The 20,372-nt window shown below is 40.4% G+C and overlaps 8 protein-coding genes across 8 annotated transcripts; 5 read left to right on the top strand and 3 right to left on the bottom strand. All coding sequences in view use genetic code 12, as the record gives it.

Moving 5' to 3' along the window:
* Positions 1-109: 109 nt before the first annotated feature.
* Positions 110-2,535, top strand: PSO2 (Pso2p). Its single transcript, XM_064921154.1, has one exon. It carries the CDS (start codon positions 231-233, stop codon positions 2,391-2,393), a length of 2,163 nt encoding a protein of 720 aa, XP_064776599.1. The 5' UTR covers positions 110-230; the 3' UTR covers positions 2,394-2,535.
* On the bottom strand, positions 2,535-3,222 carry RPC11 (DNA-directed RNA polymerase III core subunit). Its single transcript, XM_064921158.1, has one exon. The coding sequence runs from the start codon at positions 3,010-3,012 to the stop codon at positions 2,677-2,679; it is 336 nt and encodes a 111-aa protein (XP_064776598.1). The 5' UTR covers positions 3,013-3,222; the 3' UTR covers positions 2,535-2,676.
* On the top strand, positions 3,223-6,129 carry RJT20DRAFT_6862 (origin recognition complex subunit 2). The gene has a single exon (XM_064921159.1). It carries the CDS (start codon positions 3,434-3,436, stop codon positions 5,810-5,812), a length of 2,379 nt encoding a protein of 792 aa, XP_064776597.1. The 5' UTR covers positions 3,223-3,433; the 3' UTR covers positions 5,813-6,129.
* Positions 6,130-7,731: 1,602 nt separating this feature from the next.
* Positions 7,732-8,586, top strand: AKL1 (serine/threonine protein kinase; the record flags this gene model as incomplete). The annotated part of the gene is made up of 1 exon (XM_064921294.1): positions 7,732-8,586. A coding segment is annotated over one exon (855 nt), but the record flags the coding sequence as incomplete, so codon positions are not given.
* Positions 8,587-11,286: 2,700 nt separating this feature from the next.
* RJT20DRAFT_6822 (tetratricopeptide repeat-containing protein) lies at positions 11,287-14,504 on the top strand. The gene has a single exon (XM_064921155.1). The coding sequence runs from the start codon at positions 11,642-11,644 to the stop codon at positions 14,471-14,473; it is 2,832 nt and encodes a 943-aa protein (XP_064776595.1). The 5' UTR covers positions 11,287-11,641; the 3' UTR covers positions 14,474-14,504.
* Positions 14,505-14,534: 30 nt separating this feature from the next.
* RJT20DRAFT_4139 (uncharacterized protein) lies at positions 14,535-15,614 on the bottom strand (the record flags this gene model as incomplete). Its single annotated transcript, XM_064920048.1, has 1 exon — positions 14,535-15,614. One exon carries the CDS (start codon positions 15,612-15,614, stop codon positions 14,535-14,537), a length of 1,080 nt encoding a protein of 359 aa, XP_064776594.1.
* Positions 15,615-18,037: 2,423 nt separating this feature from the next.
* On the top strand, positions 18,038-19,138 carry RJT20DRAFT_90063 (uncharacterized protein; the record flags this gene model as incomplete). The annotated part of the gene is made up of 1 exon (XM_064921303.1): positions 18,038-19,138. The coding sequence occupies one exon, from the start codon at positions 18,038-18,040 to the stop codon at positions 19,136-19,138; it is 1,101 nt and encodes a 366-aa protein (XP_064776593.1).
* Positions 19,139-19,365: 227 nt separating this feature from the next.
* On the bottom strand, positions 19,366-20,135 carry TIF11 (Tif11p). The gene has a single exon (XM_064915971.1). The coding sequence runs from the start codon at positions 20,102-20,104 to the stop codon at positions 19,646-19,648; it is 459 nt and encodes a 152-aa protein (XP_064776592.1). The 5' UTR covers positions 20,105-20,135; the 3' UTR covers positions 19,366-19,645.
* Positions 20,136-20,372: the final 237 nt, after the last annotated feature.

Here is a 20,372-nt window from a genome sequence, read left to right as displayed (position 1 = left end):
TAACCACCCATCCCTTACTCCTTACTACTTAGCTCCTACTTTACATAACTCATCCATCACCCCCATTCTACCCACTATACGCTTCTCACCATCGCTAAGACTAAAAATATATTTTTAATGCGCACTGATCAAAGATTAACTAAAATAATTTTGCAACTTCTCTTTCATCGCGTTCTTCTTGATGGCAAAGCTGTGTAAGTCAAGAACTATTGGAGGCACATGTAAAGAAGATGGGATGTATATCAACTTCGAAGCCGCTAGCAACCGGGAATACGTTCACGGGGCTAATAAGAGAGTTTCCGGGTATTGGAGTGGATAAGTTTAATACTCTGGCTCGCGTCTTCTTACTCACTCACAGTCACGCAGATCATACGGTGGGGTTGGGCAATAAGGCCTTTGCGGGGAGAGTTTATTGCACCAAAATGACAAAAGAGATCGTTGCTTTGAACAATACGTTTGGACACAATCTACTGTTTCTAATACCCAAAGAACTCAACACACCGTTTCGCGTTACCACTGAAATCGGAGATGAGGTGACAATAACGTTAATACCAGCATACCATAGCCCAGGCTCTTGCATGTTTTTGGCGGAAAGCGAATCAAAAGCAGCTCTAATTACAGGAGACATAAGAGCAGAAAGTTGGTGGGTAGAGTCACTAACAAAGAATCCATATTTATTCCCATATACCACGGGCTTAAAGCAACTTGATCACATGTATATAGACACTAGTTTCTCTTACCGAGGAGAACCGTTTGTTGAGATTCCCCCTAATAACGAAGGTATTAGAATAACTATTGAACTCCTTAAAGCATTCCCAAAAGATGACCCCGAAATTCACTTTTGCTTCATGGATAACACCTCAGGATTTGAGGAAGCGTGGGCTCAAATAATTAGTTCTTTTAATGGAAGTTTACATACTTCCAGTGATATCCGGCGACGAACTGAAGTAATAGCTAGGGGCAATGAATACGAATACGGCATCGTGCTTCAAAATTTGATTGGACGGGTAGCGAATGGTCCTGTTTTTCATGTTCGGGGAAGAGTTGATGACAATGATATATTGAATTCAACCAAAGTTGTCATCAACATATATCAATCCATAAACTTTAACATTATTGACTTCATGGGAACGTGCATTCCTATTGATATGTCAACTATAGATATGTCCCAACTTACTATTCTTGAAACAACAAAGAGGGGGAACAAAGTTGTGAAATTCAGAGACAGAGCTTGGATTCTTCCGCATAATGGGCGTGAATTGCTTCCTACTGATATAAGACTTTTATTTTCAAGGCATTCTTCCTACCTGGAAACTGTTAGATTAGTTACAGCTTTTAAACCCAAGCTGGTATATCCTTGTACGGACTCCCAAAGTACATGGTTGAATGGATTTACCATGGAAAGGATATTCGGGGAATTCTGCAAGCCAGGACAAGAGAGATATCCATACGACCTTGCGATGTTCAAGAGATATGGCCGTCCATCACCTATTGTTATGGAAAGACCAGTGATAACTATAAATAGATGGAACATATTAGATTGTGAAGAAGAACTACGGTTTGTCGGTGAGTATCTCACACACTGGTCATCTAAAGGAACACAACCGAAGCCAGAGATTAAATTATTTGGCCAGTATCAAAGATCAAGATTCAAAGAAGGAAACACTGATGAAGCAAAAGATGCGTATACTAGTAGAGCAAAGGATATGAAGTTGGAGAATATCATCGCAGGACGTGGAGAACATAAATTCAAGAAAGTCATCATGAGAAACCAAGATCTTTACTTGCAAAAATACTCTGAAGATAGCTTACCACTGAGATACTATGACAATTATAATCAAGACGAAGGTAGTCACACAGATAGTCAATCTTGGGATTATTTTAGAGGCTCTCCTTCCACTGGTTCAAGATTCAGTAGCGACATCAAAGTCAAGAAGGAGAACGAATCCATAAAAGATTTCGACAATGAAGCATCTACCATATATGATAGCACAGATGAATGCCCATCTCCAGAAGCAAAAGGGCTGCCTATGATTAAAGTTGAAGTGATCGAAAGAAATACAAGCTTTTCTTCCATGAAAAGCAAGTCTCTTGTTGTCTTTGATAGGAATTTGCACGAACAATTCGATAACAAATGTCAAAGAAGCACTTCACAGGGTTCCAGATCACTCAGAAGAGTAAAATCAAGCGTTGCATCCTTTGAAATATCCGTCAAGCAGTCAGGGAATGACTGGAACGAACCTCTAAGAAAGAAGCCCAAAATGGTGTCATTTTCTGAAACAAACTCAATGATGCCAGACCTCCACTCGGGAAGGATTGATAATTTGTCTACAGCTTTGAATGAAGATCGAAGCTTCTGGCTTGGTCTTAATCTTAGCTCTACCCAGACGTGAGTTTCTCACATCGAATCAGTAAAGGTTATCTATTGATGCAGTATATTTACAACTATGGTACAGTTTTGGCATGAGAGAATCTCTCTTATGACTATTTATGACGATTTTGGTAAGGTTGATAGCAATACTGGTGAACTTTGCTCCGAATGTCGTTCTAAAGGATTTCAAGTAAGTTTCTTATGTACATGAGTAATAATGAATTAGCATCACACCACTTGGGCGGATGATCTTTAGATATCCAAAAGCTCCTTTCACCAGCAAACATGCCGCTGAGATTATTTCCTCAGTTCTCCTTCCATTTGTGACCACAGTTCACACATCTATAGAATGTAGTCATAGGCTCATCGGCCGATCTGATCTGTAACTGGAAGAAATATGCCTTGGTACCACCACAGGAGTCTATAGGACATTGTGCCGCCGTTTGATCGACATTATCCCAGGTTCCGTCTCCTCCTAGCACGTCATCTACTTCCTTTCTATAAAGCTTTTTCCTCTCGAACATCTGAAGTCCATTGATCTTGAACTCATATGGACAAGTAGGACAGTAAAACCGATTGCATCCATCATCACCAGCAGAAATCAACAACATGTTGGAACAGTTCGGGCAAAACGACAACATTTTTTGATTTTTTTGCAAAATTTCCTAACTTCCACCGTCTACAAGAATTTCTTCCCTAACAACCTACTTCTACAATGCCCTGGTTGTACTTGTAAATAACACTTCATTAACCATTCATCATATAGACATCTCTCATCATTTCCTATCACACAAGCGAAGAGGTACAAAATTTGTGAGTGCGCGTTGACTATCTGCACAACCGAAAATTTCATTCTGAAAAATCGAGAATTCGGTGAGGTGCTGCTTAAAGAAAGTGATTGCAATGATAGGTTGTTTTGGAAAGAGGTGGTATTTAGGGGTATAAATTGGCGTGAAAAATCGTAGAAACAAACTTAATATGTTCAATTGAGAGTAAATATCACTTTTTTGAATCGAAAACACAAGAAAATCGTAAAATAACTCGTACCTTTTGTATAGAAAAATGGAGTCTCCATTCAAATCTCCATTTAAATCACCTACCAAACGAGGTCCTATAAGACTAGAGTTCAGTAATAAGGTGTTGTTTTCACCAACAAAGACTCCCAATGGACGCGCGGGACTCAGATCGCCACGGAAGAGACCGTTGGACGATTTGGACAAATCCGCCAGAAAGCGTGCGGTGAATAACACCTTGTACTCTCGTCTCATGGAAGACCCAGAAGCTGACGATTCAGAGGAAACCATACTCGACAGACAAGATGCTGCAATTGCCGAGATGATTATCAAAGAATCTCGGAAAGGGAAATTAGTGGACGAAGACGACGAAGAGAGCGATTCAAGAGCCTATGGAAGCGATGTGGAATTGGAAGAGGATTTGACGGTGTTACGAAAAAGACGGGCTACACGTCCATCACCAGCAAAGGCGAAAGGAATAACGAAGAAAAGCAAAATAAAAGGAGATAGTAATGAAAGATTAACAGACAAAGAATCTACAAGGAAGAGAACTAGAGGAAAACGAATTGTAATTTCTGAAGGAGAAGAAGAAGATGATGATGAAGATGAAGAAGAGGAAAAAGAAGAGGAGGAAAACGACGACGACGACGATGTGAGTTCAACTGATAACGAAGTTGATCCGGATGCGGAAGTTGACGACAGCTCAACAGATGTTTCATTGGATGATTCAGACGTATCAGATTTTGAGGAAGATACGCAATACGCGACAAGATCTTCGAGGAAATCCCGAAATATTGGGTTGAACCTCTCTGAGATTCAAGAAAGTCCAACAAAGAAGAGAGCCACAAAACAAAAGAGAGATAAAAAAGAAAAATCAGAGCCATTGGAAAAGAAGAAGGTAGGACGTCCCAGTAAGTCGGATGAAGTTGTAGGTAAAGTGAAGAGTATTTTCCAGCAAGATGATGAATTCCTTTTTAGTGACAGTACAACAAACACTCCAAGAAGAAACCTTAAGAAGAGTATAAATACTTCAAGTGATTCAAACTCGATAGCTTCGACTATTTTAAACAATACAACGGAATTAACCAGTATTCCAATAATATCTGGTGTCAAGGAAGACGAAACACTTAAAGATTCATTCGAAAAGGTGGAGTTTAAGTTGTTACCCTTGCCAGATGTCGATTCTGAAGGAAACATAGACAAAAGGTACATGGAGACATACCTTTCTGGGCTGAGAATCGAAGAAATTCTAAAAGGCAGACTACTTGATGAAAAGGCCTTCTTCCTTGAAGGTTCTGAAGGTTATTTCGAACAACATAACGGTAGAGGTAGAGCAAGTAACTCTGTTTCTATGGCACCCTTGCTAGACTATTCCGAATTCATTCCCTTAGTCAGGATTTGTGAACGGATTTGTATATCGGAAAAGGAAAATCTTTCAAACTTGCATAAATTCTTATATCACCAATGGTGCTTCGAGTTATCACAAGGATATAACTTAAATTTCTACGGAATTGGTTCAAAGTTAGCTTTGCTCAAAGACTTTGTTCACAACTATTTCGTAAATTGGTTTGAAAATGCATTTCCGGAAGCAGAGCTTCCAACAATTATGGTTGTCAATGGTTTTCATCCAACCTTAAAGTTTAAGAAGGTACTTCACGATATTGTTTCAACATTCATTCCTTCTGAGACAAGGAAGCAGAATAATATAAAATTCCCAAAGCATGTATCAGAAACAATTCCTTTCTTGATAAACTATGCAGAAAGCAGAAGAAAGAGAGGAGAGGCTCCTACTCCAAAATTGGTCTTGATGATCAATAATATAGATGGAGAATGCTTCAGGAACGAAAAAATACAAAATTGGCTATCCCAGTTAGCCTCATTGCCAGAAATATGGCTCATTTCAAGTGTTGACAATATCAATGCACCCTTATTATGGGATCTGTTTAAACTCAAGAACTTCAATTTCATATGGCATGATTTATCCACATACTCATCGTATTCTTCAGAATTGTCGTTCAGGGACGTCTTGAGTTTAGGTATGTCTAAGAAATTCGTTGGGCAATCTGGTGCCAACCATATTTTGAGTGCCTTGACAGGAAAACACAAGGAAATTTATAAAGTACTTTTGCTCAAGCAAGTGTCGAACATGAAGAACGACTTAGTGACAAAGGAGTCCCTAAGAAGCTTGAAGGGAACATTGAAGTATGGGGTGGAATTGAAGATTCTTTACCAAAGTTGCATGGACGCTTTCCTCACTTCCGATGAGATGAATTTCAGGATGCAATTACGAGAATACGTTGAGCATAAAATGTGTAAACTCATGAAAGACGATGCTGGTGTTGAGATAGTGTTTATTCCTTTCAATTTTGGCGAGATGGAAAAGATCCTCACAAAAGAATTCAATGTCAATGTCGACGAAGTCAAGTAGAAAAATAGCATATAGCATGAATATGTACATATGTACATTACCATTCCGTTTTTTAATAGGTTGGTTAAAATTTATGTAGAAAAACCAGTCACGGTGTATCATAAAATTTGGATAATATAGCGAAAAGATGCAAAAAATTATATTTACTTATAATTTCATAGCTGCAAAAAAAAAATGTATTAGTTGAGGCACCAGTAGAGCAGCAAAGAAACCATCTCAAAATATTGGAATATTCCAATTGTACATACCGACTGTTTACCACTACCATTAAGACCGCCACTAGCACTACCACTGCAACCACCTCTAACTCTATATACTCAGACTTAAGCCCAATGATGTTAACCCGGGTTCTACCAATACACCCCCCCACTTTGTCTTATCTTATCTATTCCATTGCATGGACAACACTAATTGTATACCGGAGTTAGCGAGAGAATGACTTGTAATTTTTTTGCCACCAATTTTCTGGAACCCCTTTACTATCTTACAGTGGGAAGTGATAAGGAGAGTTTGTTGGAAGGAGGATTGGTGTCATGACCTATGACTGATATGTAGTTCGTGGACACGATTTAGAAGTTTCGGAGGTGGCAATTATTATACGAGATAAAAAAATACATGTAGGTTGCATTGCAATAATGAGGAAGTTACACATAGTAGGGAGGGGTGGGGACAGTCAGAACGAGTCAAAATACCCAGAGAAAGGCAAAGAGACACATATACTACGACGGTATTGCAACACGTATACTTATTGGTCCCAACAGAGTTCGTCGAAGCGAAGTAGCTTCATGGAAGCGATGCAAAATTAAAATATTTGAAAATCCTTGGTCTTTCTAAAAGACTTAATTCCTTTGAATCGTACTGTACTCTCCTAGATCGACTTGTAATCCACTCGGTGTATATACCGATAGTAAGTTCTCCTTAGCCACCACCACAGAAAACACTTTCAATGATACCGTACTGTTCTATTTTTACCCCGAACCTTTCTCGATTCAATTGATAGCGTCACTTTATGAATTTTCACCAAGCCCTCTTCTTGTTCACCAATTGTAAAGACTTTGTCTATGTACACCATATCCGCATACAAAATTCGTTTGTTTCACTGTGGTTTACGCCTATTGATGCCTGTGCCTCGATGTACGACTCGCTGAATGACTGTTCTCGTACCGCTGATCTTCTTTCTACGCTGTCTCGCTGTTTCGCTGATTCTCTTCTGCTGTCTCGCTCTGCTGCAGTGTTCACTTTATCAGGATAGTTCTCTTTGCTTCGACTGTTATACTCACTCACTCTCTCTGAACCGACTCTCATTCTCTCTCTCACACTCTCACTCTCACTCTCACTCTGAATTATCACTGAACAACATTCCTCATAACTACTTTGTCGCATACTCGCTCACTAAACTCTCATGCTCACTGCCACTGGCTCACTGACCTACTGACTCACTCACTTCTCACACTCTCACACTGACCCACTCACTTCTCATATCTTCGTTCCTTCTCTTTACTTTCCCAGTCATTTTGCTCGCTTCACTATTTGCACCCTTCACTACGTTTACACTGCATTTACATTTTGTCCACTTAATAACCCACATTCTAGGGTATCCATTTAAATATAATCTCACATTTCATCTCAATCCCCTCTTCTAACTCACATCCACTCTTCCCTCTTCACCTCCATACTTCCCATACTTCCCATCTTCCACCTCTTTCAATTCTCCCCCTCTTGTCTCTCTCTTCCCTCCCTATATTTTCTGAATCACATATCTCACGTGACCTAACCGAACGTGTTTTCAACACCTATCAGGCTTAGCGCTAACGTTACATTTAAACATCCACCCCAGATCACCACCGATTAGTTGACTCCATCGCCGTCTGCCATCTCAATTCCTGGCTCCACCAACATCCAGCATCTCTGCATCCCCAATGGGCAACTTTCCGCGGCTTCCCGACGGGACTAAGCTCCCCGTCGGCTCTCACAACGTAACGGTCATCAAGTACCTACTGGAAGGAGGATTCGCCCATATCTATAAGGTCAAGCTTGACCGTCCCGAAGAAGACTCTGATATAGCATGCTTGAAGCGAGTCATCGTGCCCGACAAGGCCGGTTTGAACCAGCTCCGGAAAGAAGTCGATGTGATGAAGACTCTTCGCCATGGTCGTAACATTGTGAAATACTACGACTCTCATGCGGAGAGATTAGAAAACGGTACCTACCAAGTGCTTGTACTCATGGAATTATGTCCAAACAAGTCATTACTAGACTATATGAATGCTCATATAAAGACTAAGCTTTCAGAACCAGAGATTCTCAAGATCATGGGTGACATTGCTGTGGGTATTTACGAAATGCACCGGTTGAAGCTTATCCACAGAGATATCAAGATCGAAAACGTCCTTATAGACTCCAAAAACGTTTTCAAGGTCTGTGATTTTGGACTGACTTCACCCCCCATCATGCCCCCAAAGGATCAACAACAATTCCAGCTATTGAGCCATGACATCTTGTACCAAACAACGCCACAATATAGAGCCCCCGAGATGATAGATTTATACAGAGGATTTCCCATCGATGAAAAGGCAGATATATGGGCCCTTGGATGCTTTTTATATAAATTATGCTACTACACCACACCATTTGAAGCTAATGGAGATATTGCCATTCTCCATGCTTCCTTCCAGTTTCCAGCATTACCAGCATACTCAGGCGACTTAAAGAACCTTATCATCATCATGCTCCAGGAAAACCCATTATTTCGTCCCAACATCGTTCAGGTATTGATCCTTGTAGCCAAAATGACTGGTACCAACTTTAAAACTTTGAACGTTGAAGACATATACAATTTGGGACCGTACAACTTCCAAGCCCTTCACGATTACCAGCAACACAAGCAGAATGAATTAATGAAGCGCCAGCAATTATACTATCAGCAACAGTTGTCACAGAATCCAAGCAGTGTAAGCTTGAGCAATCAAGTCCATGGTACACAAGATGTACATGGTAATGGCAAGGGCCAAAGTAGTGTCAGCTTGAATAATCAACAGAATCCTGCAAGTGCACAGAATATTGCAAATAATGCGCAAGCAAACATAAATACTAACCACCAAGCTCACAGTAGTGTGAATTTGTCAACACCTCATCATAATCAGCCAGCTACCAACAGCATAATTCCTCCACCAGGCATTCTGACATTACCAGTGGAGAATAATCAACTACAAGTTCCCAATCTTTCGAAAAGATTGTCTCAGCATTCGGGTCCAAGCTCTGGGGCTATAACTCCCCTGAAGTCTTTGAGCAGATCACATTCATTGTCTAGATCGCATGGATCACAGGAGCCAGAAAGCGTTCCAGCAGTTATATCTGACGGATTTTCTGATGTAGAAGACGATGACTCCGTTGATTTAAGCAACATAGATAATTTGGATAATGTTGAAGAAAGGTTCCCATCTCTTGATTTCTTAGAAAATCCAGCGGAGTCTTCTAAGATAGAGAGTAGCCACAACATCAAAGCAGATGAATTAGATTCAAAGAAGGGGCTACCCGACGAGAAACCCAACTTTCTGGCCGTCGAGACGCTTGTACCCCCATCCAAACCTGCCTTAAGTAACACGGAACTAGAACATATGTCTCCAGAAGAAATGCAACAATATCAATACCAGATCCAGTTGTATCAGTATCAGTTGAATGAATACCAGAATCAAAAGAGAAAGCTAAAAGAGCAGCAGCAACAACAACAACAGCAGCAACAACAGCAGCAACAGTATCAACAACTGGAGCACCCATATTATCAAGTCGTTAGTGGTGTGCAAGGTTACAAAGCTGCAAAAGGTGACTTCAAAGCTCCTATACAGAAGCCACAAGCGCATACTACGCAGCAGCAACCTCCTAATTTGGACATTCCATTTAGTTCTCAAAGAGCTGCATCTACTGAATATGAACGAAAAGAAGCTTGGGAGAGAGCGAACTCAAAGATAGACAAGAGTGCGGAGGCACTTGCAGATGATATATTCTCTAATGGAGTAAATCACGCTGTTGAGAGCACACCCTTGCAGAATACTGAGCAAAGTTTGAAATCCAATCTGTCCAGTATCCCAGACAACTCGAAGCCAGAAAATTCTATACAGAAGGTGGAATTGGAAGAATCGAATGTTGAAAGTCGGAAGTCTCTGTATAATGATGCCAAAGAAACATTTGACCTTATTGACTTTAACAACATTGGATCCGCCGCTCCAGCATTGAATAAGGCAGAATCGGTAGCAGAGGAAAGGAGAACAAGCAATGATTCATACTATGAGAGACTACCTCGAGAAAGGGAGCCTGGTAATGAAATACGTTCAAGGAAATCATCACAAGAACCCCATTTTCAGAAATCAGCTCAACTTATGTCACCTAATATTTCACAGTCATCTTCAAATCCATTTCCTTTACTGCATAACAAGGTTAACGAACCTACTGAGGTCGAGAACCACGGAAAGGAAAAAAGAAAGGGGGCCAACCCTTGGGAGGAATTTCGCGCTCCAGGAAGGCTCGAGACGTCGACTTCTATTAAAAGCACTCTTAGGAATGATTCACCTATGGTAGGACCAGTACAGGATGCTTCATTGCCATTGATTGCAGACGAAGCCCCGCTCAATAATCACAATCCCTTAAACGATTATGTGATGGAGCCAACTGCGGTACCCAAATTGAACCTCAAAGCAGCCACTGTTGTGGAGGTTGCACCCAAAGAATTTCCAGAAACAAATTTGATTGATTTGGAGGTTGGTTTGGACTCTTCAGGCTCTTCAGCTGCCACTCCTATTATAATGCCGAAGACCAGAAGTAAGGACATTTATAATTTGGAAACTGAAATGTCACTCTTGGACTTGGATGTCGAAGAAGACAAAACAGTCAAAGTTGGACAGCCTTCTACTTTCAAGAAGCGCGTCCCTACTAATCAGAGCTCGTCTAGATTTTCATTCCAAGAAGAAGTTATTGACTGGGCATCCGACGATGAGAATCCAGAGAATAGTTCTAAGATGAATCGACTTTCCATCCGTAATTCACTTAAGAAGCCGAAAGCAAGGAAATCAAGTGAACATAAGAGAAGCGACAGTTCTGCCAGCGAGGGCAAAAAGAGACTTTCATTCTTTGGCGGTGCGCCAACTTCCAGTAATCAGTAGAATTCTGTAGACTCACTCTAGTGTGTATGTTAGTATGAGTAATTTAGAGAAATGAATGATAGATAACTTTGTAATAGGTGCTGCAAAATCGTGTGACAATCAGGAGGGAGTGACAACAACAACAACGACGACAAAATAATATTAGAGAGAAATAAAACAGAATTAAAAACAAAGCAGAATATCGGAGTGCAATAACAAAGAATATCTTCCACTTTACTCCCCTCTATCACCCTATAACCCTATCCAGCAACAAAGTACATTAACTAAACCCAGTAACATTTCCAGGAACCTTTTCAGTAACCTTACAAGTATTTCCAGTAACATTTGCAGTAACATTTCCAGAAACCTAAACTTACGAGTAACCTTCCCAATACCCCCCTCTTTGAATAATAATCCCACTTCATATACCCCACAAGCATACAACACACAACCATCATATCACAAAACATAAACTCTTCTCCATCTCATTTTTTGCAATGTGCAGCCACTTCCTAATTAGTGCGAAAAATCGAAGATGGCATCGAAAAAAAATTATTTGCATTATTAATAACGGTTTTTGGAACATGAAAAATTGGAACTTCAATTGGATTTGAACAAGAGTTTGGATAGAAGGTCTTTGTTAAAGGGTTGACATTAGAAAGAGGTCTGTATCTATATAACAAGGTAGAAAGTTATGACTCTGGTTAGAGGTTTAAGACAGTACTTGTCACTGTTGGTTTTGTCTTTGCCCATTGAGCACTTCCCAAAACCATCGTCTGAACTGGAAGCCATTGATCTTTCGATTTATAACTCTATAGAGTACATTCTCAAGGGCAAATCCTCGGAGTTAATAACTCATGTAGAGTTTGAAGACCTTATTGTGTCGTCAAATGCAAAGAAGGCCTTAAGTAACTTCCCAGAAACACCATTGATTGAAGTTTTGCATCAATACTGTGATGCCGTAGTAGAAGAGTTCAAGAATAAATTCAACGATGAGCTGATCACTTCCGTCCAATTGCAGCTTACTGCCATTGCCTTCTTGCAAGTCTTCATTCAGCTCAATTTCACTGGTCCTGGTGTAGGTTTCACTTCTCGTGAACTTCTATTCAGCGACGTTGACGAAGAACTCTTACAATTCGAAGCCATCAAATTACTCAACATTGAAGGGCAGCAAGCTTACGATTTAATATCCGACCCCCTTTTCCTCATAATAGCAGAACTTCTCTTTGAGAAATTGATGGGGATTTCCAGTAAGTTCTCATTGATAGCGAAGGATAAGTCAATCACTTTGGAAGAGCTCGTTGAAGCAACGGGAAAGGCCATCGAGGGAACTGAAGGAAACCCTATTGCAGCCTCGCTTCAATGGTGGCGTTCCAGAGCTTTGCAGGTTCATTTATCGGTTGTATCCGAACCACCTAATTCGTTGGTATCAATCACATCACTTTTGCTTAACCCAAGTGTTCCCAACAGTTTGATGCCAGCTGCTGAGAATATGCCTGAGATTCAAAAACTTATACAGATGCTCTTCTTTTTAGAGTGTGCCAGAGGCGGTATTCACGGGCAAACAGAGCATCTTTCCATTCCGTTCTTGACCAAGGCCAAAAAGCTCTCAGAATTTAGCTTCTTGTTGTCTGGTGCTAAGGCAAAGAGAACTAAATTTCAACAATTCCACACCTCAGCATTGATTGTATTAGCAAAGAGTAAAAGCACAAGTGTTTATGATGTAGAGGACAGCGAGAATCCAGAAAGTTTCAATTTGGATTCAGATCTTCTTTTGGAAAAGCCTCAATACGAGTCCTTGGATGACTTAGACAACGGCGACGACAGCACTAACAAGAGAATCAAACTTGACTTTGCTAGCATAGGTAATGACAGTTCAGAGGAAGAGGAAGAGAAATTATTGCCTATCGCATTAAGACAAGAGAACATTCCTGCCGAATTAAAGGAATTAGATCCAAATGACCAACCTCCTCTCAGTGAATTGGATAACTTGCAATTACTCTTGAGATTAGTAATAATAAGGCAAACATCACCAGCACAGAATGAGTTAGTGAAGGAAGAAATGATGGCTGTAGTCAGCAGAATCTTATATACGTCTTCCAAGACTTGTAACTGGACTTTATTTTCCAGAGCACTTTGGGAAAGATCTCTCCTCGAAACAAACAAATCAAGAACAATAGAGAGAGGTATATTACAAATGACCTCTTTGGTTGAGGAAATTGGTATCAAGATTAAGACCAGAGTCTTGCCACTGGCTAAGAATGAGGAGATTTCTCCAGCATCAACAAGATTGAGATTCATCCACCAATTGCCTTTGTTACCACAGTGGCAGATGGATGCGCAGTTGGCCGAGAAGTACATGTCATTAGGTGTTTTCAAGTCTGCTATAGACATTTTTGAAAGATTGCAATTAACTTGTGAGGCTGCCTTATGTTACGCAGCTACCGACAACGAAGTAGAAGCGGAAAGAATCTTGATTGAAAGGATACAGAAGCATCCAGAGGATGCCAGGGCAGTCTCTATTTTGGGAGATGTAAGACAAGATCCAGAATTGTGGTTGAAGGCTTGGGAGATCGGAAGATATTCCAAGGCCAAATGCTCTTTATCTCACTACTATTATGGACCACCTAAAAGTAGTGGTTTGACAAAGAATCTTGACCTTGCTTTAATGCATATGAATGATTGTTTAACCTCGAATCCGTTGAGTTATGAAAATTGGTTCTTCTATGGTTGTTGTGGATTAGAATCCTCTCAATTTGAGTTGGCATCGGAAGCCTTTACGAGATGTGTATCCTTGGATGACAGCAATTCACATGCTTGGTCAAATTTGGCAAGTGCTTTGATTAAATTGGATAAGACAAGGCCTGCCTTTAATGCCTTGAAGAAAGCAATCAGAAGCGGAGGTGACAACAAGTCTTGGAGAATATATGAAAACTACTTGACTGTAGCTGCAAGACTCAATGAATGGAATGACGTTTTGATTGCCGCAAGAGAACTTATCGAGATAAGGGCCAAGTCTGATGGTGAATTAACTATTGACATACCTGTTCTTGAGAAGTTGACCGAGATATTAGTTTCTACAGAGTACCCAAGAGACGCAGAAGCTAGAATGACTTATTATCAATCAGCTTGTATTGACCTTATTTGCAATGTCTTACCTACAGTTATAACTTCTTCCGCTAGATGCTGGAGAATAGTTGCCCGTGTAGAACTTTGGAGATCAAAACCTTGGGCAGCACTTGAATGCCACGAGAAAGCTTATAGAGCATTATCACAAAAGGCCGAGTTGGAGTTTGAAGAGCCAGTGTGGAATGAAGCAGTAGACGCTTGTGCCGATTTAGTGGGTGCATATGAATCATTAGGAGAGAGGCCAGGAAAGCATGGAGCAGATGATTTGGTTTGCAAAGACTGGAAATACAAAGCGAAGACTACCGTAAGATCTTTGATGTCTAAAGGTAAATCAATGTGGGAAGACTCAGAAGGTTGGGAAAGACTACAGGGATTGAAAGAAGAGTTGGCTTCCTAACTATTCATCTGTATGTTAATATATTATTTAATAAATTATAGATAGAGAGGCCAGCGGGATCTTATTCCATGTGTAAATCATTGACTATAGTGTAGCGTTCGAATGCTAGAGAAGCAACCCTGTCTCTTCTTGGGAATGGGTAAGGAGCCTTTTCACCTGTGGGTTCATTTGTGTTGGGCTCATCACTGGCATCAGTAGCATCGGCAGTGAGGATGGCTTCCAAGACTTCTAAGCAAGCAACAGCGCCTTTGGTATGTTCAAATTTGTTGAGTACTTTGTAGGAGAAGTTGAGAATGGATTGTATAGCTTGTTGACTTGTAGTAGAGTTTTCCAATCTTAGGCAGCACAAAATGGCATACATAAAGAAGGTAAATGCCTCCACTCCTAGGATTGAATCTTTCAAGTACAAAAATAGAAGTAGAAGTTCTACTATAGCTGCTCCCACCAAAAAGCTCTCTTCCAGTAGCTGGAGCATGGTCCTTATTACTTGTGCAAATGTCCAATCAGGAAATAACTCAACAGTCACAAAGTCAGCCAAGTTTAGCGACGAATAAATCAACATAGGCACAAGCTTAAGAGGATTAGTAGCAGATACTGCTACTAAAATGGACATACCTAGGAGGTGGGTATTCTCAGACCGCACTAGTGAATTGAATTGACTAGAGCTTGTGGCTAATCTACTGGTTGGGACATTAGGAACTGGCTTCTTTCTCAAGGACAAAAGTAGTATGCAATGACGATACGTTACCAATAAGTATGTCAGAATAGAAGAGTACACCCCAACGCTATATGATAATTCACGGTACGGATTTTCGGAATTGAAGTCAAACATAAGCAGAAGTGATATGATTGCAGATGTTGCTGAAACGAAGTGGGACAAAAGCCACGAATATTGCAAGACATTCTGGTAGTTTGGAGTTGCAGAAAGGAGAATACTAACAAGCTTTAACCATATGCGCCCAAGAGTGGTTGTAATTACCGCCTTGCTTCTTGCAAACAGGGGATGAACGTAGGCATCAATAATCGAGTTAAATGTTGCAAGCATTAGAGAGTAAAACTCCGCTATCAACCTCAACTCTGGAGTAGCATCAACCATCGATTTGACAAAGTCGCGTGGTAGAAGTGGTCTGATTGTAGTCATGACACGACAACAATAGCAAACTGTTGAAACAGCTTAACTCAACCAAACTTTTACCATAAACTATTTTGCAACTTCGAAATCCACAAAACCATTTTTCGCAGTCAACTCTTTTTGTGTGGCAGCAGCCAAACGGGAGAAAATAAGGTTCGTGGTATTTATGGTGATTGAGGTTTGGGTTCCGGTAGCCGAATATATTAATAGTGATATGGTGTTGTGATTCTGATTCGATAGTCCCCTTTTGCCAAATCATATTCCGGGAGCACAGAATAGCCGAGGAAGGGAATAATCAGGTTGTTGTAAACATGTAGTGTTTATTGCTTTTCTTCATATTATGACTATATACACGGGACTACTACACTGGACTATGACACTGGACTATATACACTGGATTATATCATTGTGACATTTATCGCCAAAATTATAAGAGTCAAATCCCAGCGGTCTACTAGAATCGGCAAGAGCCCCACTAGCAAGAGACACAAATCGAATCCATATATTCACTATGGAAAGTATATAACTAACACCACCCATGTAGCTAAATTACGGGAGTAAAAAAGCTTCGCCTTTTTTGCAACAGCCCCTATCCAGGATGTTTTTTACGTGCAAAATATGTGCAAGCATATTTTGCACGTTGTGCAAGCATCTCGAACCAAGGCGACGTGTAGAGATGTATTGTTCAGGTTTGAGCCCTGTGATACATAACAATAGTATTGGGATGGTAATTAAGCGACACGTCTCTGGAAACTCAGTAGAAGAACCACTGAGCGCCCCTCCTAAAGGAGACATAGACTATAGCATTTTAGCGTGTTAGTGGTTAACAATTTGCAATCTGAGGAGGGAGCCCATGTGCAGCTTTTTGTAAAGGCTCCTCCAAAGGATCCCTAATCAACGATAACCGAAGCGATACTATAGTGAAGATTTATTTACTCATGAGTATGAGCACGGTCACATGAACACTAACTGACTAAACAACCAACGACTAAGGCGCCTTTCCCAAAGGGGCGCGTTTCAAGATCCCAAGCCGTGCCATGGCTTAGAAGGAAATTGAGAAGTAGAAGAAGTTCTAAGGAGGCATCGTGCTTATTATGGCAGTTGTCTCGAAATTAGGACAAAGAACATGTTACATGGAATAGGAGGGAGAAATGGGATGGTAGTGCAAGAGTCGATTACAATACATGACAGCGTTGGACATCTAACAAATGGACTTACTTTCATCTACTTCTTATCTTATTATAAGATATGAGATATAGTAATATATATTACTCATTAGTATAATTAGGTATTTTTATTCATTGGTATATTTTCTACTACGAGGCAGTACGGATCTTTTTTTAGAACCTCAGTATAGCCCTTTGTCACACCATGACATCAGCTTTTGAGCGTACAAATAGTTTCGGTCCAGTTGTCCCTTTTACCCTATTTTCTTATCGTTGTCAATAAGTAAAGACCCCCTCTCTAGGCTAGGACCACGACGTCATCTACTGGTATTTATTGCTAAGTTGAATTATTTCTAACATATGGTTGCCGACAGTGCTGCGTCGTTCCCGCGAAAACCTTAGATCTCTCACTAGAACTCTCCTTAACGTTTCCCGCAAAATTGCAACAAGACCACCATCTTCAGTCTGTAATCCCTCTTTACCATACTACGACATCTCCTACTTGCCAGTTTTCCAGTATTCGTTCTGTAAAATCGTTCCTTGGTTTCTGTATTGCCTTTTATATCTATTTCCAATTTCTTTCCTTACATTACAGCTTCTTCCCTGTCCTTTCCTCTCGCTAAAAAAGGAATTGTTCTGTTTCCTCTCGCTAATTTCTGTCATTCTCACTAATTTCCATTCCTCACTTCTCTCTCTCTCTCACTAACTCCACTTCCCATATCTCACTAACTCCACTTCCCATATCTCACTACTTCCCATATCTAACTTCCTTACCACTTCCATACTTCCATCCTCACTACTTATCTCTTGCAATTCCATTCCTCACTACTTTCTTCCTTCCCAAATTCACATTGCTCACTACTTCCATTCCTCACTCTCACTCTCACTCTCTTAACACCCACCGCTTTATCACCCACCACTCACACCGCAAAGTCGCGCTGTTGTCTTTTTTTCTCTCCCAAAAATTTACAACCAAAACATTTCCTGACCTCCAATTTCAGAAACTAAGAACAGTTGTTCACCTACGAGGAAGAAACGGTTGTTCATGGAGTTATCCATTAGTACACTCATTGTAGAGAACGTGAAGTCACTCAGTGGATGATATTATTGCGTTTTATAGTTCTTTATATTCATTTAGTCATTCATATTGTCTAAGTGTATCTCACTAGTCTGTTGATATCGCTTCCTTAGTTAAGTATCACAAGCACTGCCTATCTTTACACACCCCAAGAAAACCCATAAATAACAACAAATACACCAAAAATCATGGTCGACGACAAATACATCGGGCTCGGACTAGCCATGTCCTCATCACTAGCCATCGGAACCTCGTTCATCATCACGAAAAAGGGCTTGATCGACGCTTCTGCTAGAAGCGGTGGTGGTTCCCTGGTTCAAGCCAGCGAATACCTTCAAAACCCTATATGGTGGGCGGGTATGGTAACCATGGCCATTGGAGAAATCGCCAACTTCGCTGCTTATACGTTTGCTCCCGCCATCTTGGTGACACCACTCGGAGCTCTCTCTGTGATCATTGGTGCCGTTTTGGCTGCCATCTTTTTGAAGGAAGAACTCGGAACTTTAGGAAAGATGGGATGTGCCATTTGCTTGATGGGCTCGGTCATCATCATCTTACACGCTCCGCCAGACAAGGAAATAGAGACAGTAGATGAAATCTTGGGGTATGCTACTCAGCCAGGATTCTTATTCTATTGTTTTGTTATCACCCTTTACGCCCTTTTCATGATCTACAAGATCGTACCAAAGTATGGACACACCAACCCAATGATTTACCTTTCCATTTGTTCGTCCGTCGGTTCCATTTCCGTCATGTCTATTAAAGCCTTTGGTATTGCGCTCAAGTTGACTCTCGGAGGAAACAACCAGTTCACTCATCTTTCCACTTACTTGTTCTTGGTTGTAGTGGCATTGTGTATTGTCACCCAGATGAATTACTTCAACAAAGCATTGGACCAATTCGACACATCGATCGTCAACCCGTTGTACTACGTGACTTTCACCACTTTCACGCTCGCGGCTTCATTCATTTTGTTCAGAGGTTTCAACACCAGTTCTGCTGTTGACATTATTTCCCTTTTGATCGGATTCTTGATTATTTTCAGCGGTGTCTACTTGTTGAATATTTCCAGAAAGGACAATGATGGCCGTTCTAGAGAATTATTCGGTGTTCATAATGATAAGGACATGGCTCCTTTGGACAACGGTGTGGGAAGCATCTCAATGAGAAGATCCATGCAAGTCAGTAGATCTGACTACAATGAAGAGGAGACAGTTGGCCTCAGAAGATTTGACAGTTTTGAAATAGGTAGTGACGAAGAGGACTCTTTGAGAAACCACAGACATTAGAAGGAGCTGAAAGAAGTTGAAAATAAAGAAAACAGAAAGAAGCATTGCATATTTTAGATTTAAATTGTATTTAACTTTCAGCTTAGAATGTTTAGTTTGATTTAATGTATCATAGTTATCCAGAATTGATTGTCACCTCATGTAGTGCCTAGTGAATGTAGAGTATTCATTTCAGGATATACTTCAGTCTTTGCAGTAGTAAGTACTGTATCTACAATCAATTCCAATCGTGAATCAAAATTCTTCATATATTTCTTTAGACTCAGAAAACCATTTGTATCTTGACACGTCTTGGCTGTAGCCAATTTCACTACTCTACGCAGTGTCGGTTCTGTCTAATGTATCAATATACTATATAAATGTATATATAAGGGCAACTCTTTGCCAGCAGATTAAATAATTAACATATCTGTGTGAACAAAAATTTATTAGAATACACCTGAGATGAAAGGGAATAATCATTAATGCATAACACCCACACCATTCACACTTGCTACTACAGTACAATTAGATATCGTCGATATCCAACTCATCGTCATCTTCGTCATCGTCATCGTCAGCACCGAATTCGAAGTTGACATCTTCATCCTCGTCGGCACCGAAGGTATCAGTTTCGTTGATCTTGGCGTTCTCTGGCAATTCACCAACACTCTTCAAAGTTCTGGCTTCGTCAGAGTTGTACTTATGGACAACGTCACATTGGTCGTCCTGGAAATCTCTTAAGGAAACCAAGATAATATCACCTTGGCCCATCCAGACCTTCTTTCTCAATTTTCCTCTGATGTGTCCCATTCTCTTGATACCATCGAAACAAGATACCTCGATTCTACCGTTACCTAACATCTTGGTGATTTGGGCATATTCAAGTCCTTCTTCCTTGTAGATCAACTCTCTCTTTTGACCACTGTTGTCGTTCTTACCTCTTCTTCTGTTCTTACCACCTTTTCCTTTTCCTGTTTTACCCATGGTGACTTTTCTTGACTTTGTAGATTAGATAACAAGAAGAGAATCTATCACTACTCTTCATTATCTATTTGTATTCGTATGACTGAAAAAAAATTTTACAAAGAAGGAACTGCATACGTCATGATATTAGTTGCGGTAGGGATGTGTTTGTTTAAAAAGATTTGTATGTTGAGGCTTGGATGAAATAGTGTGTGCACGAACGATACGAGAGTTTTCCAAATGCGGCAGTAACTGGTTATGAAGGTTTCTTTTGCAGCCTAGAGATTGT

The sequence above is a fragment of the Scheffersomyces xylosifermentans genome, assembly GCF_036884685.1.
Source record: "Scheffersomyces xylosifermentans strain CBS 12540 chromosome Unknown RJT20scaffold_1, whole genome shotgun sequence".
In the NCBI taxonomy this organism is placed as follows: Eukaryota; Fungi; Ascomycota; class Pichiomycetes; order Serinales; family Debaryomycetaceae; genus Scheffersomyces; species Scheffersomyces xylosifermentans.
Note: the sequence above shows the minus strand (reverse complement) of the source record. Positions and strands in the feature narration are given on the sequence as shown.